Source organism: Crocuta crocuta, unplaced genomic scaffold (assembly GCF_008692635.1).
Source record: "Crocuta crocuta isolate KB4526 unplaced genomic scaffold, BGI_CrCroc_1.0 scaffold45, whole genome shotgun sequence".
Taxonomy (NCBI): Eukaryota; Metazoa; Chordata; class Mammalia; order Carnivora; family Hyaenidae; genus Crocuta; species Crocuta crocuta.
The window spans coordinates 4,252,853-4,276,993 of NW_027530544.1; the positions used below are offsets into that span (position 1 = coordinate 4,252,853).

At 39.1% G+C, this 24,141-nt stretch overlaps 1 protein-coding gene across 10 annotated transcripts in view; it reads left to right on the forward strand.

Moving 5' to 3' along the window:
• Nucleotides 1-24,141, forward strand: part of DRC9 (dynein regulatory complex subunit 9) — a 93,784-nt gene that overhangs the window by 29,782 nt on the left and 39,861 nt on the right. For all 10 annotated transcript variants that reach the window (XM_077767646.1, XM_077767644.1, XM_077767643.1 and 7 more), the window contains 3 exons: nucleotides 12,204-12,365; nucleotides 13,592-13,666; nucleotides 22,902-23,033. In XM_077767646.1, the coding sequence (XP_077623772.1) occupies nucleotides 12,204-12,365; nucleotides 13,592-13,666; nucleotides 22,902-23,033 (369 nt within the window). The remainder of the gene's footprint in view (nucleotides 1-12,203; nucleotides 12,366-13,591; nucleotides 13,667-22,901; nucleotides 23,034-24,141) is intronic.

Genomic DNA, 24,141 nt, shown 5'->3' on the forward strand with positions numbered 1-24,141 from the left:
GTACTTCATTAGCGAGTCAGTGCCATTTCTGTCCAGTGACTGCACAACCTGCTCAGTTTCTCTACTTTTAAAATTTGTAAGCACTTTCAGCACCACGTCTTGGGCTCGTTCCTTCAGGGCCTGATTCTTGGCGTTGACAGGAGAGCTCTCCAAGGCTGCATGGAATGCCCGAAGCATGTCCCCTTGCCGCAGAAGGCTGTCCACCTCGCTAGGGTCTGGGCCTGGCTCACAAGCCATCTTTCTTAAGCAAAGAAAAATTATATATGAGATATTGTTTCCCCTGGGATGCCTTTACTACTGAAAATATAAAGAGAGTAGCTCGAGAGTGGGACAGAATAGGACTCGGGGATACCCTAACGCTCTAGAACCCTTAGTCTGTTCTTACCCCTCCCATCTCACTCAGTCACACCCCCCACACCCACCCCTTCCCTACAGGATACCTTGTCTCTTGTGTTGCAGTATCCCAGCTGGGAGACTGCAGTCCTAGAAAGGACATTAAGCACATTATAAAACCTTTTATACACAATGGTTAGGTTTAGTAATGTCATCTGTATTATATTTCAAGTACAGAGTGGATTTAATGAGCTTTTATGGTCATTAGGACCTAATCTTATATCTCATTTACTTCTATAAGAAAATGCATCCCAAGTTTTAAGCAATAGACTTGTAAAACAATGCTTGGACTACAGCCTAGGCAGTTAGAAATTAGTTCTGTTAGGATGACTAACACTATTAGCAGTTTAGAAAGTTACAAAATATGACTTAATAGCAGCTTTTGCCTACCTATTTGGACAAGTTTATGCTTCAGATCAGGGAAATCTTCATTATTACCTTATACAGAAGTTAGAAGACTTTAAAAAATATATTTTGAAGAATTGTCTAAAAAAGGTCATTAGCCTTTCTTCTAAGACACTATCTTTAGGTTTTCTGAACAAATTGCTTAACATTCTCTCTTCTTTTTAATTTTTCCCCCCTCCCCAACATCCTCTCTTATTTTCCATTTACTAAGTACGAAGTACCTTTGGTAGTGATTTTTACATCATTATTCCTGTTAACCCTCTGCTTATAGCTTACGTTAAAATTTTTTTTAATATTTATTATTTTTGAGAGAGTGTGAACAGGGGAGGAGCGGGAGGGGGAGGGTTACACAGAATAGGAAGCAGGCTTCAGGCTCTGAGCTGTCAACATAGAGCCCAATGCGGGGCTCCAACTCCCAAACCGTGAGATCATGACCTGAGCTGAAGTCGGATGCTCAATTGACTGAGCCACCCAGGTGCCCCTAAAAAATGTTTTTAATGTTTATTTAGTTTTGAAAAAGTCAGAGCGTGAGCAGGGGAGGGACAAAGAGAGAGGAAGATGTAGAATCTGAAGCAGGTTCCAGGCTCCAGTCATCAGCACAGAGCCCGACATGGGGCTGGAACCCATGAGACAGACATGAGATATAACCTGAGCCAAAGTCGGATGCTTAACCTACTGAGCCACCCAGCTGCCCCTGTAGCTTACATTTTTTGAGAAACATTTTTTCTTTTCTAGAGAGCTTCACAAAACCTGGTATATGCTTAGGTTTTCTCTCTAATGAAAGATTTTTTTCAGAGGTTTCTTAGCTTTTCCCCCTAAACAACTCTCCCATTATTTAAAAACTCCTCTTGCATTTCTTGACTATAAAAATGAAAGATATTTATGTGAATTTCCTTTTAAGCATCCAAATCAGACAGTATCAAAAGAAATCTCTGGCTTGGCACTCTGCTAGTTAACTCCCCTATGTTACAATTACAACCACTTTTTTTTCTCTTTCTTTAAACACTTTTTGATGAAATAGAATTTTTCAGTCAACATCTATACTTGCTTGTGAAATTTATCCTCTTGGTGATATATTAGTCATTACACTCAAATAAAGTAAAACTAAAGCAGAATATCACTCATATATTTTGATCATCAACAAAGGAATGAACCGGGACTAGAAGATCCAAGGAAAACCTTGGAGCAAAAAAGCTATCAAGATGGAATCTAGTTAAATCCCTAGAATTACTTAAAAACCAGTGATCAAGTCAAAGTTGGAAAATAAGAAGACAGTTAGAAATACATGAATACTAGAAACCTATGGGTCAAAAAATTATGCCAGCATTTAGGATGGTAGGTTTGTGTATTTGAAAGTGTGAATGGTGGTCACTAGAATGTGTGAGATCAATTGCCTTAGATAGAAAGCTTCCTGTTGGGTCCCCAGGCAAAAAGAAAATCACAAAAGAAAAAAAAAAAAAAAAACAGGTTGCTATCAGACTTTTGAACAGCAGCATACAAAGCCAGATAACAGTGGAGCTGCATTTTCATGAAGCTAATAGGGGAAAAAAGAAAGAACCAAGATCAATATACAAAAATCAGTTTATCTGTTTCATGTATTGGCAGCAGATACACATATACATAATTTGTATATGTATGCAAATATATAATAGCATAAAAATATCAATGAATAGGGGCACCTGGATAGCACAGCTGGTTAAATGTCTGACTTCAGCTCAGGTCATGATTTTGAGGTTCATTCAGGAGTTCAAGCCCCACATTGGGCTCCACACTTTCAGTTTGGATTCTGTCTCTCCCTCTCTTTCTCTTTACTCCTCTACCACTTGCACATGCTTGTTTTCTCTGTCTCAAAACAAATAAATAAACTTTAAAAAATGAATAGAAATGAATTCAAGAACAATAACAAAATGTGCAAGACTTCTTTGCAGAAAACTGTAAAGCACTAGGAAAAAAGTAAATAATACTTACGTGGAGAGATATACTATGTTTATGGATTGGATATACTATGTTTGTGGATCACTCAATATCATAAAGCTGTCAATTCTTCCAAAATTAAGAGCTACATTGAATTCAATCCCAGTCAGAATTCTCATTGGATTTGTTAATTCATTTACTCACTTATTTGTGTGAAACTTGTTAAGCTGATTTTAAAATTCATATTGAAATGTCAAGCATCAAAAATAAGACATGGGTTGGGGCGCCTGGGTGGCTTAGTCGGTTGAGCGTCCGACTTTTGCTTAGGTCATGATCTCGTGGTTCGTGGGTTCGAGCCCTGTGTCGGGCTCTTTGCTGACTGCCAGCTCAGAGCCTGGAGCCTGTTTTAGTCTGTGACTCCCTCTCTCTCTGACCCTCCCCTGCTCACGCTGTCCCTCTCTCTCTCTCTCCTGGAAATAAATAAAAAAATATTAAAAAAAAAAAGACATGGGTGCATGAGTGGCTCAGTTGAGCGTCCAACTTGATTTCAGGTCAGGTCATGATCCTAGGGTCATGGATTGAACACTGCATTGGGCTCCCCACTGAGCATGGAGCCTGCTTAAGATCTCGATCTCTCTCTCTCTCTCCCCCCACCTTCCACTGCTCACATGCTCTCTCCCTCTAAAATAAAAAATAAAAATAAAAGAATCAAGACAATATTGAAGAGGAAGAAGTGGAAGATCTTGCTTTCCTGATTTAAGGATTCAAAAAGAAAACAATGGAACAGAATACAAGGAAAATCATTATACAATTATGACAAGTGTAGCACCACATAGTAGGAGCAGGAGATGTTTTAATAAATGATGTTGAAGAAACTGGGTACTTACATAAAAAATTTATGTAAAAAATTAAACTTTACTCTGACCTGACACTATGCATGAAAGTCAGTTCCATATGATTATAGATCTAAATGTGAGAGGCTAAAGCATAATATTTCTGGATAATATAGGAGACTATTATCTTGACCTTGGTTAGGAAAAGATGTCTTAAACAGGTCATAAAAGGTAAAGTTACAAACGAAAAGTTTGAAGAATTGGACTATACTAAATTTAAAACTTCTGTTCATCAAAAGACACCAATAGGGAGAGAGAAAGGAGCAAGCCACAAAGTAGGAGATGATACAGGGCATAACCAACAAGGGCTTATATCTAGAATATACAGAGAACTTATGCAAATTAATGAAAAAGAGATAGCCACCTAATGGAAAACTAATCAGGAGGGTAAAGGTACACCTTCAAAAAGGATATCCATCTGGTCAGTGAGCATATGAAAATATTATCATCAGGGAAATTTATTTTTTTAATTTTTTTGTTTAATGTTTTATTTATTTCTGAGAGAGACAGCATGAGCAGAGGAGGGTCAGAGAGAGAGGGAGACACAGAATCTGAAACAGGCTCCAGGCTCTCGGCTGGCAGTCAGCACAGAGCCCGACGCGGGGCTCGAATCCACGAACCACGAGATCATGACCTGGGCTGAAGTCGGATGCTTAACCAACTGAGCCACCCAGGTGCCTCTCATCAGGGAAATTTAAATTGAAACCATAAGGAGATAATTATCTTTCCATTAGAATAGTTAATTCTATTATATTGGTATTGTATCTGGTATTATAATAACTTCTAATACCAAATGGTGATGATATGGAGTAATGGAATTTCTAACACACTCATACTGTGTGTATTGGCACTACTATTCCGGAAAAAGTTCAGTATTATCAGAGCTATAGAAAAGAGGCTGCTATGACCCAGCAAATCTACCCAATACAATCTGTGTACATGTGGAATCATGTACAAAAATGATCAATAAAGCATTTATTTGTGGTAGTTATAAATGGAAACAACCAAAATGCTTATTATACATTGTGATATATTCATTCACTAGAACACTAAAGTTAAAAATTAATGAACTGTTGGGGCGCATATATATATATATATATATGAGCTTAGATACATACTTTTTCTTTTCTTTTATTGATGCCCAGCATGAGGCTCGAACTCATGACTCTGAGGTTAAGGGTCGCATGCTCTACTGACAGCCAGGCACCCCTGTGTACTTTTTAAAAAAGCATATGTTCTGTAGTGCCTGGGTGGCTCAGTCAGTTAAGTATCTGACTCCATCTCAGCTCCAGTCATAATCTCACAGTTTGTGAGATCAAGCCCTGCGTTGGGCTCTGTGCTGACAGCGTAGAGCCTACTTAGGATTCCCTCTCTCTTCTTCTCTCTCTGCCTCTCCCTGAGTCATTCTCTCTCTCTTCTCTCTCCCTTTCTCTCCCTCAAAATAAATAAATAAGCTTTAAAAAAAGTATGTTCTGTATTCACACACAAAGTTAGAAAAAAGTAATTATGTGTATTATGTGCAGATACAAGGGGTTATGGATACACAGAGGAAGGATCTTAAACTAAGGCACTGAGTCAAAGAAGGACACCCCATAGAAAATATATTTAACCTGAGATTTAAAGGGATATCTACACATTACATCTAGGTAAAGAGGAGGAGAAGAATGTTTGAGACCAAAGGAACAGAAAAACATATTTGAAGATTTTATTATGATGTCTTCCTCATGAATTGACCTTTTTATCATTATAAAATATTCCTCTTAATATGTGGTAATGCTCTTTGTCTTAGAGTGTATTTTCTCTGATACACTCTTTTTTTTTTAAAGCTTGCTGTTTGCATAGTTTATCTTTTTCCACTTATTCGCTGTTAACCTGTCTGTGTCTTTATATGCAAAGTACATCTCCTATAGAAAACATATAGTTGGATCTTGGTTTTTAGAAAAATTTTATGCATTCTAAAAATCTCTGCCTTTTAATCAGTGTTTAGCCCATTAACATTAGTGTAGTTATTGATATAGTTGTTGGATTATCTGTTTTATTGTTTGTTAATTGTTTGTCCTCTCTGGTTTTTATCTTTTCCTGGCTTATTTTGGATTTTTTTTTAAATTTTGATTTTAATTTACATAGTGGTCTTTTACCCCTATCTCTTTGCATTTTTTAGATATATATTCTAGGGATTTCTTTTCACTATCTGTTTAGCATTAATACTGTATCACTTCACATAAAATATCACTTCACTTTCACTCATATATTTCCACTGTTCCTTCTTCCCCGCCACTCTCCTTTATTCTGTGTCATACATATTACACATATATACATTATATATATTACATAAGACACAAGCCTGCAAAATTTTTAAAAATATGGTTTTTTCCCCTAATTATGTTTTTAAAAATTAAGAAAATAATTGCCTTACCCCAATATTTATCAATAAGTTTTTATCTGGTGTCATTTCAGCTTAAAGAAATTCCTTTACTATGTTTTGCAATCCATGTTTGCTGTAGACAAGTCTTCATTTTTTTAATTAAAAAAAATTTGTTTATTATTTGAGAGAGAGAGAGAGAGTGCGCATGTGGGAGGGGCGGAGAGAGGGGGAGAGGGAATGCCAAGCAGGCTCCTTGCTGTGAGCCTGCAGCCTGACTAGGCTCTCAGTGTCATGACTATGAGATCACGACCTGAGCTGAAACGAAGAGTCAGAGGCTTAACCGACCGAGCCACCTGTATGCCCCCAAGAAGTCCTCTTAATTTTCTTTATCCCAGGTCTAAGGCCGTATCACACTGAAAGTGCCTGATCTCATCTTTTACCTAGAAATATGTCTATTTTGCCTTTGTTCTTGAAAGATATTTTCAGTTGGTATAGAATTTTGGGTCGACAGATTTTTCTTTCAGTACTTTAAGAATATTCACTATATTTTGACCTCCATTATTTGTTTTGAGAAGATAGTAGTCATTCAAATCATTGTTTTCCCTACATATAGTGGGTTTGCTTTTGAATTTTCATTTTTATCTTTGATTTTCAGCAATTTGATTATACTATGTTTAGATACGATTTTCTTCATATTTATTCTGTTTGAGTTTTGCTGAGATGCCTGAAAATGTAAATTTATATATTTCACACAATTTATGAGATTTTATCCTTTTACCCCCAAAATTGTATACCCATAGAAAATATCTTTCAAGAACAAAGGCCAGTAGAGCCCTAACAATCCTGACCATACAATATTGTAAGAAGCAGTTGAAGTGCTTCCTCTTTGTTTTGATTACTGCAATTTGTGGTACTGTATTGTGTTTATACAACAGGGAAAAGTATTCACTGTTCTCTGTTCTAGTTAGACATTTATAATATGTACAGTTAGGCATTACACTTGAAGGAGTTTACTCAAAAGCGATCAGTCAAGACAGTAAAGTGTATGGAAACTTTATTACAAAAGGAAAGAAATTGATACAATTGAAATAAGAATTGTTCAAATGGAAATGAAAGCAATAGGTGGAATTGGAACCTGAAACTTTAGAAGTTTGGACCTGATTAGGTTTCCTATGCATCTTAGAAAATGGGTGACTCTGTGTAGCTCAGAGCTCAGAGTTTATTCAGAGACTGTCATAGAATCAGCCAGTATTTTTAGTCATAGACAGATAAACAAATATAGATGTTAACTTAATACAGAACTGTATTTCTTCCAGTGGCTTTTTCACTTTAATAGACCACATTCCTATTTTCCTTTTTCCATCTAACCAAAGCAGCAGCCCAAGGGGTAACACAAGTTCCAACTTCTCTAGACACTAGCTTCCAAAAATTCCAGGAACCATACCTTCATCTCTACTTTGTGTTCAGTTCTGAAAACAGACACTACCATTAAAACCCTTTGGCTTATAATATTGTGGCACCATCAAAGCCTTTTTAACTATTATTGGTTGACTACTTTCCATTTCTAAATCATGCTCCTCTGAATTTAGATAAAAAGTACAGATCTGAAGGCAGTTTGGAGATTTGTAAGTAAAGTTTGGTCTGCTACAGAACCCCACAAATGTGGTGCATCAGTCCACAGACATTGATCACGGGAAAGCCTGCAGACTCCATGGACAACCAGGGTTATGCTGGGGGGTTGTGGTGAGGACAGATCTTTTCTTAGTGAGAATCTTAAAAGGAATTCATACAACTCATGACTCTTGGCCTGTAACCCACTGCTTCTAGGCTGCCTCCTTTTCGTATGCCAAGAAGATGAAGAAATGGAATGATATTTCAGTCCATTTATTAGTATGCCTTGATCATGATTTTACCGTGACTAGACTGTCAAGATTTTATATCTTCCTTTGTTTCCACACTTTTTTTTAAAATTTTTTAAATGTTTTTTATTTATTTCTAGGAGAGAGAGAGAGAGACAGCATGAGCAGGGGAGGGTCAGAGAAAGAGGGAGTCACAGACTCTGAAAGAGGCTCCAGGCTCTGAGCTGGCAGTCAGCACCGAGCCCGACGCGGGGCTCGAACCCACGAACCGTGAGATCATGACCTGAGTGAAAGCCGGACGCTTAACCGACTAAGCCCCCCGGGCGCCCCATGTTTCCACACTTTCACCATAGGAGACCACAAGTTGTGCAGAACAGCAATACAGGAGGGAATAATCAGAGGCCCATGGCAACAACATTAAAATCAGATGCCTTTCACTTGGCATGGCATAATTGTAGACCGATGTCATATGACCTTATTAAGTTACATAACGTAATAACTTTTGCCTGCCATAGGCAGAAACTCTTAGCGTTTTAACTCTGCATTTCTAATCTTCATATTATCACTCTGAAAGACTTAGTATTCAGTTTGATAAAGAAAACTGACCAGGAACATTTTCTTGAGTTTTTGAAAGTCTATTTTTTTATTGATGCTATTTAATGAATACTTAACTGTTCAACACTGTTAGATTCTGTAAGAAACAAAACTATAATTATTTATATGGCTGAGGTTTTCTGGTAAAGTTTTTATGGATTTAAGTGGTGTATAAGCAGGGTCTCAAAGAAAGTCTAAGTGGTTCAATAGGTATTTCAGAATCCAGCCAATGAAGAAGTGACACCATCATATTTCATTCAAACTCAAGTCTTCTAGAAATCCAAACTTTATTGTATTGCCATACAATCTGAACTAGAAGGGAAGGAAAAAGCGAAATGCGGAAGAGACAGGAGAAGGGGGGAGTGTGTAGAAAGAAGGGAAGGGGAAAAAGTGAGCTAAAAAAGAACTCTCTTAAAGTTAATTTAATGAACATTTATTGAGTAGCTAAGTTGTGGGAGGCACTGGCAGGGTTTAACAGTTGAGGAATGTCTTAGAGAAGTTAAGTTAATTGCCCACAACTTGTAAGAGACTTAAAAGCACTGAGATGTATTGTCAACTAGGCTTGTAGCATATTCTCTGCCAGAGATACTCATCTCCTTGGAGTGGCTCTGATACAGGTGGAATAACTGCTCTTGTAATTGGAATGATTCCAGTTTGACACCAAGAAGTCAGACAAAATGACTTGAAGAATTACTTTTTGACTAACTTTAGGGGCCTATGATTATTTTATTTAAAAAAAATTTTTTTTAAAGACAGCGTATTTTCTTTTTTTAATGTTTATTTTTGAGAGAGAGGCAGAGGCGTGAGTGGGGGAGGGGCAGAGAGATGGAGACACAGAATCTGAAGCAGGCTCCAGGCTCTGAGCTGTCAGCACAGAGCCCAACTCAGGGCTCAACCCCACAGAGGGGCCTATGATCCTTTAAACTGTATTTGTTTTTCATTGTGGATGATCTTGACTGATTTCTGCTTTGTTTCTTCTAATTCTTAGAACTAACTCCTCCCAGCTTAGTGGTAAGACTAAAAATTGGTTGGTATTTAGAGAAAAATAGATCTCTGATAAAGCAATGCATTTTTATTATTAGCTGTGCTAACTGATCATCTCTCTGTGAAATGACCCATGCTGTGTCTGATTCTTTTCAAACAGTCAAATGTTACCGCCCTGACTAAAACACTTCCAAATCTCCCCATGGCACTTGGAATACAATTCAAACTAAATAGCTCCTTCATGGTTCCTTCTTACCCACCTCTCCAATTGATAGGGAAAATCTGTTGTAAGATGGCCGACAGGACTAATAAAAAACCCCTGTCCATGATTAATGAGGAATGCAGAAGTAACTGGCTATAAACTGTTCCTCTGCTCATGATCTGGTCTCATACTTCTGGAGAATGAGCCCCTCTGAGCCCACCAGTGTCAAATAAATCTCCAGCCCTCCAAGATCTTAGTGCCGCTTGGTTCTTTCACCGGGTGATCCAGACCAGATTCCATAACACAACCTCATCCAGTCCCACTCTCAGCTGTAGTCTCTAGAGTTTTCTCTCAATCCCTGGAATGTATCCAGATTTTTGGTGCCTCAGGACTTGGGCATTTATTTTTCCTTTTTCTTAGAATCTTCCTTGACTCCACTTCTCATGTGACATACATACTTACCCTTCAGGTGTCAGATTTAACTTTCTTTTCTCAGAGAATCCTTATTTATTTTTTATATACATGTATTTTAAAGTTTATTCATTGGGGGAGGGGCAGAGAGAGAGGGAGAAAGAATACCAAGCAGGCTCCACACTGTCAGTGCGGAGCCCAATGTGGGGCTAGAACTCCCAAACCAGGAGATTATGACCTGAGCTGCAATTGAGTGGTTAACCAACTGAGCCACCCAGGTGCCCTAGAGAATCCTTTTTCAGACCGTCCAATCTAATGTAGGTCTCCCTTGTTATTTTCTTTCATGGCCTGTTGTTGTATTCTTTAATAGTGTTTTACACCTTCAAAAAAGTTTACATAACTTGCACCTTTAAAAATGTGTTTTGCTTTTGTTTTTAAAATATTTATTAAAAATTTTTTAATGTCTATTTTTGAGAAAGTGACAGAGCATGAATGGGGGAGGGACAGAGAGAGGGAGACACAGAATCCAAAGCAGGCTCCAGGCTCTGAGTTGTCAACACAGAGCTCAAGGCAGGGCTTGAACCCACCAACCATGAGATCATGACTCGAGCTGAAGTAGAACACCCAACCAACTGAGCCACCCATGTGCCCCTAAAATACTTTATTTTTAAGTAATCTCTATACCCAATGTGGGGTTTGAGCTCACAACCCCAAGATCAAGAGTCCCATGCTCCACCAACTGAGCCAGCCACATGCCTCAAAAAGCTTTTTTTTTTAAAAAAAAAATATTTATTTTTGAGAGAGAGAATGAGCAAGAGCGAGATCGAGACCACAAGCTGGGAGGGGCAGAGAGTGAGGAGGACAGAGGATCCAAAGCAGGCTCAGCATTGTCCGTGCAGAGCCTGATGCAGGGCTCGAACTCCTGAACCATGAGATCATGACCTGAGCCAAAGTCAGATGCTTAACTGACTGAACCACCCAGGTACTCCCAAAAAGGTTATTTTTAATCACATCTCTATCACTAGATGGTAAAGTCTATGAGGGCAAGGACCATGTCTATTAAATCTCCACTATTTAACTTAGTATGCTACTGAATGAATTTTTAAAAAATTTTTATTAGAAAGTGCACATGAGTGGGGGAAAGGGGCAGAGGGGAAGAGAGAATCTTAAGCAGTAACCATGCTAAGTGCAGAGCCTGACACAGTGCTTGATCTTACAATCCTGGGATCATAATTTGAGTTGTAATCAAAAGTTGCACCCTTGCAGCACCTGAGTGGCTCAGTTGGTTAAGTATCTGACTTTGGCTCAGGTCATGATCTCAATCTCACAGTTTGTGGGTTCAAGCCCTGCATCAGGCTCTGTGCNGAGTTGCACCTGAGATGCCTGGGTGGCTCAGTCAGTTAAGCGTCTGACTTCAGCTCAGGTCATGATCTCAGTTTGCGAGTTCGAGCCTCTCATCAGGCTTTGTGCTGACCGCTCAGAGCCTGTATCCTGCTTCAGATTCTGTGTCTCCCTCTCTCTCTGCCCCTCCCCGCTCTCACTCTGTTTCTGTCTCTCACTCTGTCTCTCACTCTGTCTCTGTCTCTCTCTCTCAAAAATAAACATTTAAAAAATTAAAAAAAAAAAAAAGAAAGAATTGGGCCCTCAACTGACTGAGCCACCCAGGCGCCCCTGTATTGAAATCTTAAAATTGCTAAGCACTTTGTGACCTGCAAAGAATTTTCATATATTCTCCATTCAGTTTCTTATCACTTGCTAAAGATATACCAGGCAAGGCAGTTATTAATGCTTTTATGTTCTAGAAGGTAAGACTTAGAGAGCTTACCTGACTTGGCCAGGTTAACCCAGCTGTTAGGGGCTTGCATGGGAAGATCGTTCTTTTGATCATTTAGACTAGTGCTCTTTCTCCCAAAATGAGATAGTAATGGGAAATCTTTGTAGATCCAAAGATATATACCCAAATAGTGTACTTAGGAAAGAATCTCACAGTCCTGGTGCTACTTATCTTTCATTCTCATTTATACTAATCCTGATGATTGGCTAACTTTCCTGTGGTGTGATAGCAGAAAAATAGATCCATTTCCTTGTTGATTTATAAATACAAGAGGTAAGTTTTAGCCACTGGCTGAACTGAATGGAAGTAGAATGTATTTTAATTTAGAAACCTGGTCTTACCTCTACAGAATCAGAATGAATATATTGCTCACCTCAAGGACCAGTTGCAAGAGATGAAGGCAAAAACTAACCTGGAGAATCGTTATATGAAGAGAAACACTGAGCTGCAGATCTCCCAGACTCAGAAGAAATGTAACAAAACAGAGGAGCTCTTGCTGGAAGAGATAGAGGTAATCACTGCTACATCAGGAAATGAACATGGTAGATGGCATTTGAGCTGTCTTTCCTCATACTGCTTCAGCTAACGGGGGGGGGGAGATTTTCTTGATCTTTACCCTATCTTTCCTGCAGCTCTCTCATTTGAGGGGGGAAAAAAATAAAAACAGAATGAAACGCCCAAAACAAGATACTTATTAAGTGTGAGTTTTTGCTGCTGCCTTCCTTATCCAACCAGTCAGTATCTTTTCTCCCTCCATTAAGAGAATGGCTCAATTGGTTAAGTGTCCGACTTCCCCTCAGGTCATGATCCAACAGTTCCTGAGTTGGAGGCCCAGGTGAGGCTCTCTGTTGTCAACTTCAGATCCTTGTCTCCCTCTTTCTCTGCCCCTCCCCTGCTTGCGCACGCATTCTCTCTCAAAAGTAAACATTAAAACATATATATAAAATCAAGGGGTGGCTCAGTTGGTTGAGCTTCCATGACTTTTGATTTTGGCTCTTATGAGATTAAGCCTGACGCAGAGCATGGAGCCCACTTGGGATTCTCTTTCTGCCCCTCCCCTATGTCTGCACGCATATGTGCACTCTCTCTAAATGAATGAATGAATGAATTAAATAAATAAAAATAAACTTAAAGTATAAGATCAAGAGTGCTGAGCTTTATTCAAACCTAAATCTATAGAGCTGGGAAATCACACTGGAAAAATACCTGGAGAAACAAACCACGGGTAGACCCTCATTTGAGAAGGAAGCCTAAAATGGCTGAAAGAACAATAGGTGGGTGAGAAGGAGCAAACCTTAGTGGTGTCCTCCAGGCCCAAGAGGACTGCTTTCTCTGGTCCCTTGCCTATTTGAAAACTTCCTCCCTGGGTGTGACATATGACTCTGACTGCAAACTTTTGCATTCTGGAATGTCTTTTATTAGGCCTAAGAACATTGTGTCCTTGAAACATTGTTTCTCTCCTTAAACGACCTCCCTTTCCAGGCAACTGGATATGGTCCTTTTGTATTGGACACTGGCACTCGTTCACAATAATGCCCAACACATGGCTCAGCCCTCCATGAACACAAATTGGGTTAAAGGGAACTGATGTGCTGCCCCAGCATGATGTGGGAAGATTCTTGGGACCCCGTTGGTTAAGAAAACCAGAAGTACTGTCACATCTACACCTCTAATCTTGAGAACTTCTCATTCCGAACCCTACAGGCAAGATTTCCTGATATTGGTTTATTTTCACAGAAATTAAGGTTGAAAATTGAAGAAGAGAACCGGATTCATACGGAGATTGAAACATTCCTTAGAAAGGAGCAGCAGGTAGGTCACCAAAAGTTTTCTATCCTCCTCTGTGATATGTTTGTGTTCCACTTAGAAAAAACAAAGATGGCAAAAAAGATTTTTTTAAGGAAAGAAAAAATTCTTTTTAATGTTTATTCTTGAGAGAGACCAGAGAGAGACAGAGTGTGAGTGGGGGAATGCAGGGGGGAGGGGCAGAGAGAGGGAGACACAGAATCTGAAGCAGGCTCCAGGCTCTGAGCTGTCAGCACAGACCCCAACGCAGGTCTCGAACTCCCAGACCACGAGATCATGACCTCATCTGGATGCTTAATCGACTGAGCCACCCAGGTGACCTGGAAAGAAATTTTTAAGGAGTAAAAAATCAACCATAATTCTACTAGCCTAATGAATGACTTGTAGCCCATGTCTTGTCTCACAGTTATCCATATGAATGAATGTTTTATAGAGCTGTAATCTGAGTACAGGTTAAATATTTTATCTTCTGCCTTTATCATTTAGCATTATAAAAGAAACTGGCCTTTTTTTTTTTTGCTCCTGGATTCCTCATAGTCATAATTTTTAAAATAAAATTTACTGATTTTTAAAACTTATAAAAATAACATACTCTTAGTTGAGGGAGGGTGTTTTTTTTTGTCAATTGCTTTTTCACTCATTTTTTAATGTTATTACAGTGTCTTCATAAAATTTAAAAATAGTTTTATAAAATGTTCTATTGAATGGTCATGCCATAGTTTACTTATCACCCTTTATTTGGAATATTTATATTATTTCCAAGGTTTCATTATTATAAATAATGCAGTAGTGAAAGCTTTGCCCAAATAACTGTTTTCCTTCATTGCAGTTGTTTACCAAAAGTGAATCTCAAGCTAGAATATTATGTCAGAAAGACTAGTATTTTGGTTTTGTTTTTTGCCTCTTGTTTTATTTTTTAAGTTTTTATTTATATTCTAGTTAGTTAACATGTAGTGTAATCTTGGTTTCAGGAATAGGAGTTAGTGATTCTTCACTTATATACAACACCTAGTGCTTGCCACAGCAAGTGCCCTCCTTAATGCCCATTACCCATTTAGTCCATCCCCTACCCACCTCTCCTCCAGCAAACCTCAGTCTGTTCTGTATAGTTGAGAGTCTCTTCTGTTTTCTTCCCTCTCTTTTTTCCCCTTCCCTATGTTCATATGTTTTGTTTCTTAAATTCTACATATAAGTGAAATCATATGGTATTTGCCTTTCTCTGAATGACTTATTTCACTTAGCATAATACACTCTAGCTCCATCCATGTCATTGCAAATGGCAAAATTTAATTCTTTTTGATATCTGAGTAATATTCCATTGTATATATACTACATATTCTTTTTCCATTCATCACTCGATGTACATTTGGGCTCTTTCCATAATTTGGCTATTGTTGATAATGCTGTTAAAAACAATGGGGTGCATGTGCCCCTTCAAATCAGTATTTTTGTATCCTTTGGGTAAATACCTAGTAATGCAATAGCTGGTCATTGCTGGGAGCCGCACCGGCCTCTCTGGATGGCAGTCACAGCAAGGAAATGGCAATGTTTGCAGCTCCTGCCATGAGAAATGAAAACTGGTATCTCCTTCTGCTACTACTGGCTCATGTTGGATATAAGCCTTGCTGGTATTGACCAGGCCTCATAATGTTCCATATCAGACCCATATTCTGAACACATACTTCATAAGGAAAAGCATATTCCTGCCTTTACAAAAGAGACTTTAGATGAAAGTTCTGTGGGCAATTGTCAAAAGGCTCTTCCTGTGGGCCTTTCAGACCCAAGGCTTAGATAATAAAGGGGGTTAAAAACACAAGAGTTACAATTGAGCCTGGCTCCGAGACAAAGAGCCTATTTTGGGGTTAAGGGCAGAACACAGTTACTACATATATTTTTGCTAATTGGTGAAGCATGGCAGTCCCTTCCTCAAGGCCTGCATTCCACAAACACCCTCCCTTACACTGGCAACTGGGATGAGGATAGATAAGAGTAGCTAAAACATAAACCCAGGTGCAAAGATGGACACATTTAGGGCCCCCATGTTAGTTTCCACAAACAAACCAATTCAGAAACATTTATCCTCTTGAGAGCCAGACAGAATAACTCCTAGCTTATCTATACACAATTTAACTTGCATGTTATCCTGTTTTTCACTAAGAACATTCTGTTATTTCCTTGGTCGGAATAATTCTGCAATTGATATCATAAAAGGCCTTCCATTGTAAGAAATTCCTTTCTCTGACTTCATGTTGTTGCTGAACCTTTAAATAAAGACACCAAAACCAACAGGACAGAGATGCGTGCCTGGTGATCAGAAAGGATTTCGGGGCTCTCTCACTCTCTCTCTCGCCGACACCGTCCATCTTTCAGGGACCCCTGGACCTGTCGGAGCTGGCCTCCGACAGGTCATAGGGTAGTTCTATGTTTGACATTTTGAGGAACATCCATACTGTTCTCCAGAGTGGGAAACACCAGACTGCATCCCCACTAATTGTGTAAGAGGGTTCCTCTTTCTCCACATCTTCGCCAACAAATGTTTCCTGTGTTGTTAATTTTAGCTATTCTGACAGGGGTGAGGAGGTATCTCATTGTTTTGAATTGTGTTTCCCTAACATTGGGCGATTTAGAGCTTCTTTTTATGTGTCTGTTAGCCATATGGATGTCTTTGTTGCAGGATTCTCGCTCAGAGAGTCGTGACACCGAGACTTTTCTTTCCAGGAAGCAACTTTATTTTGCCGGCACCGCTCAGTTGGGTTCGTACCCAAAAGAACTGAGCGGCCCACATCATATGGCATAGGGTTTTTTATGCATTTTCTATTTCTTTGTCTCCCATATATGGTAATACACATAAACATGTAGTCTGATTAAGTTGTTTCAGTTTACAAGAACATGGGGGATGTAGGCAGCTGGACTCATATCTAGGTGACCTTGAAGTCTTCTCTTCCCTCTTCTTCAATTTTTTCTTTCTCCTTAGGGAGGGGTTCCTACCACAGTCTCTATTCAAAATGAGGGATTAGAGTGCTCAGGTGATAGATGGAGTCTTAACTCCAGTCTGATGGACTCTGGGCCCACTTGTTCTGCGGATTCACTTGTGATTTCCCCAATTACTGAACATATAATTGGAATAGACCTACTTGGCAACAGACAGAATTTCCACATTGGCTCTCTGACCTATGGAGTGAGGGCCATTATGGTAGTAAGGGCCAAGTAGAAGACTCTGGAACTTCCCCTTCCTACCAACATAGTAAATCGTAAGCAAAGGCCGTGCCCCTGCTGCAACTGCAGACATTAGCGCCAACAAAAGACCTGAAAGAAGCAGAGGTAGCGATGCTTATCACATCCCCATGTAACTCCGCTCCGTGGCCTGTAGAGCTACATGATCTTGGGTAGTGACTGCGGACTGTTGTAAATGCAATCAGGTGATAACTCCAATTGTAGCTACACTTCCAGATGTAGTATCTTGACTGAAGAAATTCTTCGAAGGCCACTGGCACTTGATAGGCATCTATTACCCTTGACTTGAACAAAGCCTTTGCCTCCAAACCAGTGTGAAAAAACCTCCAGAAGCAGTTTGTTTTTACTTGGTAGGGCCGACAGTAACACCTCACAGGCTCACTTCAGGGCCATGTCAGTTCTCCTGTTCTCTGCTGTAACATGGTCTGCAGAGGTACTGCTTGCTTTGACTCTGCAAAACATTGTAGTTGTCCACTGTGTTCTGCTGATTCTATCTGATGAACAGGAAGTGGCAATGACTTTGGATGTCTCAGTAAGACATATGAATGAGAAAGTGGGAGAGAAACTATTTTTGGTACCAATTTTTGTAACATGGTTCATTCAGTTAGGTGACAGAAACCACACCAGTAATTTCAGCAGGGAACACTTAACAATCATTAACTGACAATAAGGGATTGGCTACAAAGAAGGGATAAAAGAGAATTCTAAAGAACATCCTAGAGCTGAAGGGCAGTATCCAAGGAAGGAATAAACAGAGATGTTGGCTTTGTTGCTCAGATGTTTTCCTTCGAAAGTTCATGCTGGGCACTTTCCCAGGGTGTCTGGCTGACCAGGTTATCCTTAAGCGCCGGGCTAATCAGGTGGAGATCTGTGCCCTGGTCCTGAGGCAGCTGCCCGCGCACAACTTCTACTTCCTGGTGGGTTACAGTGAAACACTGCTCTCCCACTTTTACAAATGTCCCGTCCCTCTGCACCTCCAAACTGTGCCCTCCAAGGTCGTGTACATCTAGGACAGTCTCTTTTTGATTCAGGCTCGAGGCTGCCAAGGACAGAAATGTGTGGGGAAGGGGTGAAGTGGGAATGGGGAAAATGCATCCCCTCAGTGTACTGAGGATTCGTTTTCAAAGCTGCTGTTGAATAAATAGACTTTCCATGTTGGAAAAAAAAAAAAAAGTTCATTGCTAGTGCGATAAAGCTGGCAAGCAGGTTTTTGTGGACTGGTTGGTAAGCAAGAATCCTCCTGTTGTATCAACAAAACTTATTGGTAAACAAAGGGCGTAACTGTCCCCCACACACGCCACTGCCCGCCCAGCCCCGGAACAAAAAATGAAGCACAGTGGAATAAAGGAGAGCAGCTCTCCTGGCATGCTCCTCCAGCGCCCTCTACTGACAAGATTTAGATGCCAGCTGGCAAAAGAGAACTGTTTACAGCCAGCATCCAGGTTGACAAAGCTGGCGGGTGAAGGATGCAGAGTTGACAGCCAATAAATTGATAACTGGCATCAATGGGGACTGTATGAGGTGTACCCTGTAGGTTTATGGTAGATAAATGTTTATCAAGTTAAGGAAAGAGGTTTCCATTTGGTCTTGCTCTTTTATTTTTCTTTTTAATCTAGAATGAGTATTCAAGTTTTATGAGATGGATTTTTTTTCATTGAGATGATATGGGCTTTTTCTTTTTTAATAAAGTAAAATATGTTAATAGATTTATTACTGTTGGTCATCTTTAAATTCTTGGGATAGGGACACCTGGGTGGTTCAGTAGGTTAAATGTCCTACTTCAGCTCAGCTCAGGTCATGATCTTGTAGTTCATGAGTTTGAGCACCGTTGGGCTCTGCTGACAGCTCAGAGACTTGGAGCCTGCTTTGGACTCTATGTCTCCCTCTCTTTCTGTCCCTTCCCCCTTTCACACTCTGTCTCTCTCTCAAAAATAAATAAACATTAAAAAATAACTGTTAGATAACAATTCTTGGGTTAACCCCTACTTGTTCATAATATTCTTTTACCAGATTGCTAGATTGATTTGTAGATTTTTATTGTGTATTTATATATTCCATGAGCAAGGTTGACCTTTGGATTTATTTTTTGGTATTGTTTGTATTGCTATCAGTTATGCTAGCTTAGCAGCCTGAGTTGGGAAGCTTTCTATCGTTTTATGCTCTGAAACCTAAAAATATAAATAAACCGAATAGATTATTATCTGTTCCTTGAAACTTTGGTAAAATTTAGTCATAAACAGTCTTGTCTGGGTATTATTTTCAAGGGGAGAAGTTTGGCTACCTTCTCAATTTTTTAAATGATTATTTTCATGTTAAAAAGTCTCTTTTTGAGTCATTTTTGGTAACTTATGCCTTCCTAGAAATAATGTTTTAAACATTCATATCAAATTTATTAGTATAAAAATATGCTCCAAAGTATCTTATAACTTAAAATTTTGGTTTATTTCTATTCTTATTACCATTTTCATCTTTAAAAAAATTGTATCCTTTCTCCCTTATTCTTGCCGAGATTTATCAAAGTTTTGACCATTTTATTGGTCTTCACAAAAACATCTTTTGGCTTTATTGAGCAAAGTTTTTCCCTTTCACATTGGTTTTTGCTTTGATTTTCAGTAATTATTTTCTTATAGTTCCTTTGAGCTTCTATTGATAATCTTTGTCTTGTTTCTTAAAAGCTCAATTCACTTATTTTCAAATTTTATTGTTTTTTACTTCACACATGCAACCCAACATATTTTCTGAGTCCTGTTTGGCTGCAGTATACAGGTTTTGATATGTAATGTTTATGCTGTCACTTCTTTCCAAATTTTTTAAATATTTGTTTTTAGAGTGAGAGCGAGAGCAAGAGAGAGAGAGAGAACACACACCCTCATGAGTGGGGGAGGAGCAGGGAGGGGAGGGATAGAGAGTCCCAAGCATGCTCTGTGCTGTCAGCACAAAGGCCCACATAGGTCTTGGTCTCACAAACTCCAAGAGATCATGACCTAAGCTGGAATCAAGAGTTTGATGCTCAACTAATTGAGCCACCCAGGTGCCCCTTTCTAAATAGTTTCTAATTTATTTATTTCTCCCCAACATTTTATTTTTAGTGCTTCCAAACATACACAGAGTTAAAAAAAGAACTTTACAGTGAACACCCAGTAGTGGCAGATTCTACGATTAACATTTTTTTTCTTGCTTCATCACGTATCTATACATCCTTCGTCCATTAATCCATCTTACCTTTTGCACGCCTTTAAATACATTACAGGCATTATAATTTGTTATATTCTTAACCCATGAGTTGTAAAAGTGTATTTTTTTTTTTTAAGTTTATTTTGAGAGAGAGGATGCATGGGGGGGAGGGGCAAGGCAGGGGGAGAACATACCAGTGTGATGCAGTTGTGTCTTTAATGTCTTTCTAACTCTTGTTAACACATTTTTTTTAAAGTTTATTTATTTTGAGGGGGGGAGGGGCAGAGAGAGGGAGAGACAGAGAGAGACAGAGAGACAGAGAGAGAGAGAGAGAGAGAGAGAGAGAGAGAGAATCAATCCCACGCAGGCTTTGCACCANTGAGGGGGGGAGGGGCAGAGAGAGGGAGAGACAGAGAGAGACAGAGAGACAGAGAGAGAGAGAGAGAGAGAGAGAGAGAGAATCAATCCCAAGCAGGCTCTATACTGTCAGTGCAGAGCTCGATGCAGGGTTCAATCCCATGAACCGAGACCATGACCTGAGCCAAAATCAAGAGTCAGACACTTAACTGAGCCACCCAGGCACCCCTAAAAGCGTATTTCTTAAATGTCCAGGTATTTGGAGTTGGAGAGGGAGCGTGTGCCTTTGTTTTTCTTTTTTGATGTATTTACTTTTTTAAGAGAGACCTGGGGCTTGATCTCATGACCTGGAGATCTAACCTGAGCCAAAATCAAGAGTAGAAATCAAGTCGGCTGCTTACTGACTGAGCTACCCAGGTGTCCCTCGGCTGTCTTATTGCTCACAACAATCCTTTGAGGTCTACACTCTTACTGTCTTCCATTGTGGTCTCAGAATGTAAAATGTAAGATTCATGCCTGCTGGAATTTGTTGAGCCCTTATTTAGGCTTAATATATGCTCAAGTTACATGAATATTCCATGGGTATTTGAAGAGAATGTATATTGTTAGGTACAAATTTTGTATAAATGTCTAATAGTCTGTTAAGTTCTTCATATTTATTACTTATTTTATCTACCAGAGCTATTAATTTCAGAGAAATGGGAGTCTTCCAAGATCATTGTGGACCTGTCAGTTTCTTATATTTCTAATAATTTTTGCTTTATATATTCCTACATCATGTTTTACTCACCTAAACAACTAATCAATTTATTTTTAAGATTTTTATATTACTATTAAAGAAAACAGTATCATTTGCCGTAAGTAAAAATTAAAATAAATAGAAGTACAATAAATACCAAATGATGTGATTACATTTTAGCCAGTTCTTCTTGCCTGCCTGGAGTCTCTTCTCTTTTTGTTAAAAAAAGAAAAAGGGGCGCCTGGGTGGCTCAGTCAGTTAAGTGTCAAACTCTCGGTATCAGTATTGGTCATGCTCATAGTTCGTGAGATCAAGCCCTGGATTGGGCTCTGTGCTGGCAGCATGGAGCCTGTTTGGAATTTTCTTTCTGCTCCTTCTCTCTCTCTCAAAAACAAAAACAAAACCCACTTAGAAAAAAAATGGGGTGCCTAAGTGTCTCAGTCAGTTAAAGCATCCGATTCTTGATTTTTGGCTCAGGTCATGATCTCATGGTTCATGGGTTAGAGCCCCACATCAGGGTCTGTGCTGACAGTGCGGAGCCTGCTTGGGATTCTCGCTCTCTCAAAATAAACTTTTAAAAAATGTGTTTAACGAGTTAAAATATGTTATAAGACATGACTGCCTCAAACTGGTATGTTCTCTTTAACTTAATCAGAATGATTAGTTGAATCATATTTTTTTAAAATCCCATGTAAGTGTATCACCTAAAGTCTCCTTCTTGAGGTATTTGAGGTATGTGATCTAGGAGTTTAGAAGTCCTACATTCTGTTTTTGGAGTGGTAACCCTTAACATCTGAACATAAATATTTATACTTACTCTTCTTCCTAAGTCTACAATTAATATCTATATCTTCTTGTTTTTATTAAAAAAGAGCTTTACTTACCTCTTGTCTTCCTCTTCCTCTCCTACATACCATGTTGAAATCATTCATTCTATATTTCCATCTTACAAGTGAGGGAACTGAGGCTTTAGAGAATATAAGTTAACTTATTTGAGTATCAGAGTTGGGAGCTGAACCCAGGCAGTCTGCCTTCAGAGCCTATCTGTGCTCTTACCACGAGATTATACTCCCTAATTTAGGATTTTAGTTCCAGATTATGATTTAATTTTTAAAACATATTTATAGCTTAAATATACATTTTATTGTTTCTCCCATATACTATCTCTTTCATTTTACTTCGCTAAAATATACTCTTGAGTAACTGTTTTACAAAGACCGGATATGTTCTTTCTTTCTCTCACATTTAAATGTTAGGTTGGCTAGGTCTAGAATCTTAGATTCACATTTATTAGTTTTGAGGAATCTGAAGACCCTGTACCCTTTCCAACTGGTATTTACTATTAATCAAAGAGATATCTGATGCCATCCCTTCTCCTTCAGAACTTTCTACCTATTTCCCTCATCCAGACACCTGGGAGGCCCTCTTCCCCATTTTTAAATTGAGTATAATATTAAGTATACAAATATTAAGCATATAGTTTGAACATTTACATATATAAACTCCTGGAACCACCACCACCCAGATAGAGAGCACACGTACAGCATTCCAGAGCTCTCCCTCGTGCCCCCTTCACAACCAGATAAAGCAAGTCACCCCCTAGAAGTAGTGACGATTCTGACTTTTACAACTATATAAAAGTTTTACCTGTTCTTGAACTTTATATAAATGATTTCCATACAGTATATAAGGCTTTGTGCTTGTTGAAAACCATGTTTTCATGTTCTTTCCAAACAGAAACTTGAAGAGAAGCTAGAGTTCTGGATGGAGAAATTTGATAAGGACACAGAAATGAAACAGAATGAACTAAATACTCTCAAATCTGCTAAGGCCAGTGACTTGGCACATCTTCAAGACCTTGCAAAAACAGTAAGGAAACAGTCTCAGTAGTGTAATACGGCTGAGCACCAAGGGGTAGGTGGTAGCTGAGCTACAGTAGGCGGGTCCTGCTGTTCCTGGTGACAAAGTGGAGGTGTGCCTATAATTCACTGAGATTCTGTCCTGTGATGATGACGATGGGGACAGTGATAGCAGCAGCCAACACTTGCATGGTGCTTGCTCTGTCCCAGGCACTTTACTAGTATTTCGCATTTATAACCTATTTAATCCTCACAACAACCTCTTGAGATGGATACTATTAGTATTTCTACTTTATGGTCTCTGAAGCTAATCTGTAAATTATGATTAAAAAAAATTTTTTTAATGTTTTTTTATTTGTGAGAGAGAGAGATAGGGTGTGAGCCAGAGTCATGAAAGAAGGGGAGACACAGAATCCAAAGGTGGCTCCAGGCTCTGAGCTATCAGCACAGAGCCCAACGAGGGGCTCGAACCCACGAACTGTGAGATCATGACCTGAGCCGAAGTTGGATGCCCAACCGTCACCCAGGCACCCCTAAATTATGATTTTTAAAAAGCTTCTGATTATGGTTTCATCATTGAATAAACATAAAACTTCCTGAGTTTCTCTTTTATTTTTTAATTTTAAATGTTTCCTTTTGAGACATACAGAGAAACAGAATGCAAGTGGGTGAGGGTCAGAGAGAGGAAGACACAGAATCTGAAGTAGGCTCCAGGCTCTGAGCTGTCAACGCAGAGCCCAATGTGGGGCTCGAACTCCTGAACCGTGAGATCACAACCTGAGCTGAAGTTGGACGCTCAACTAAGCCACCCAGGCGCCCCTCCCAAATTTCTCTCTTAAAAGATGGCTGCTGCTATTTTTATGCATACATTCTAGGCGTTAAAACAAATTACATTATTTTGAGGCCACTAATCACACATCAAATTAGTATTTCATTTTTATGCAAGATTTTATGCAAATTTGAATTATTAAAGTGAAAAACCTGTGGGGGACAATTACAAAGTTAATATATGAATATTTACAATATAGGAATCCAGTAAGTTTTATCTTTAGACTTGGCATGCTTTATGTTCAAATTTTATATTAAAAGTGCAGGGCTGGCTGGGCCACACCTTGCCA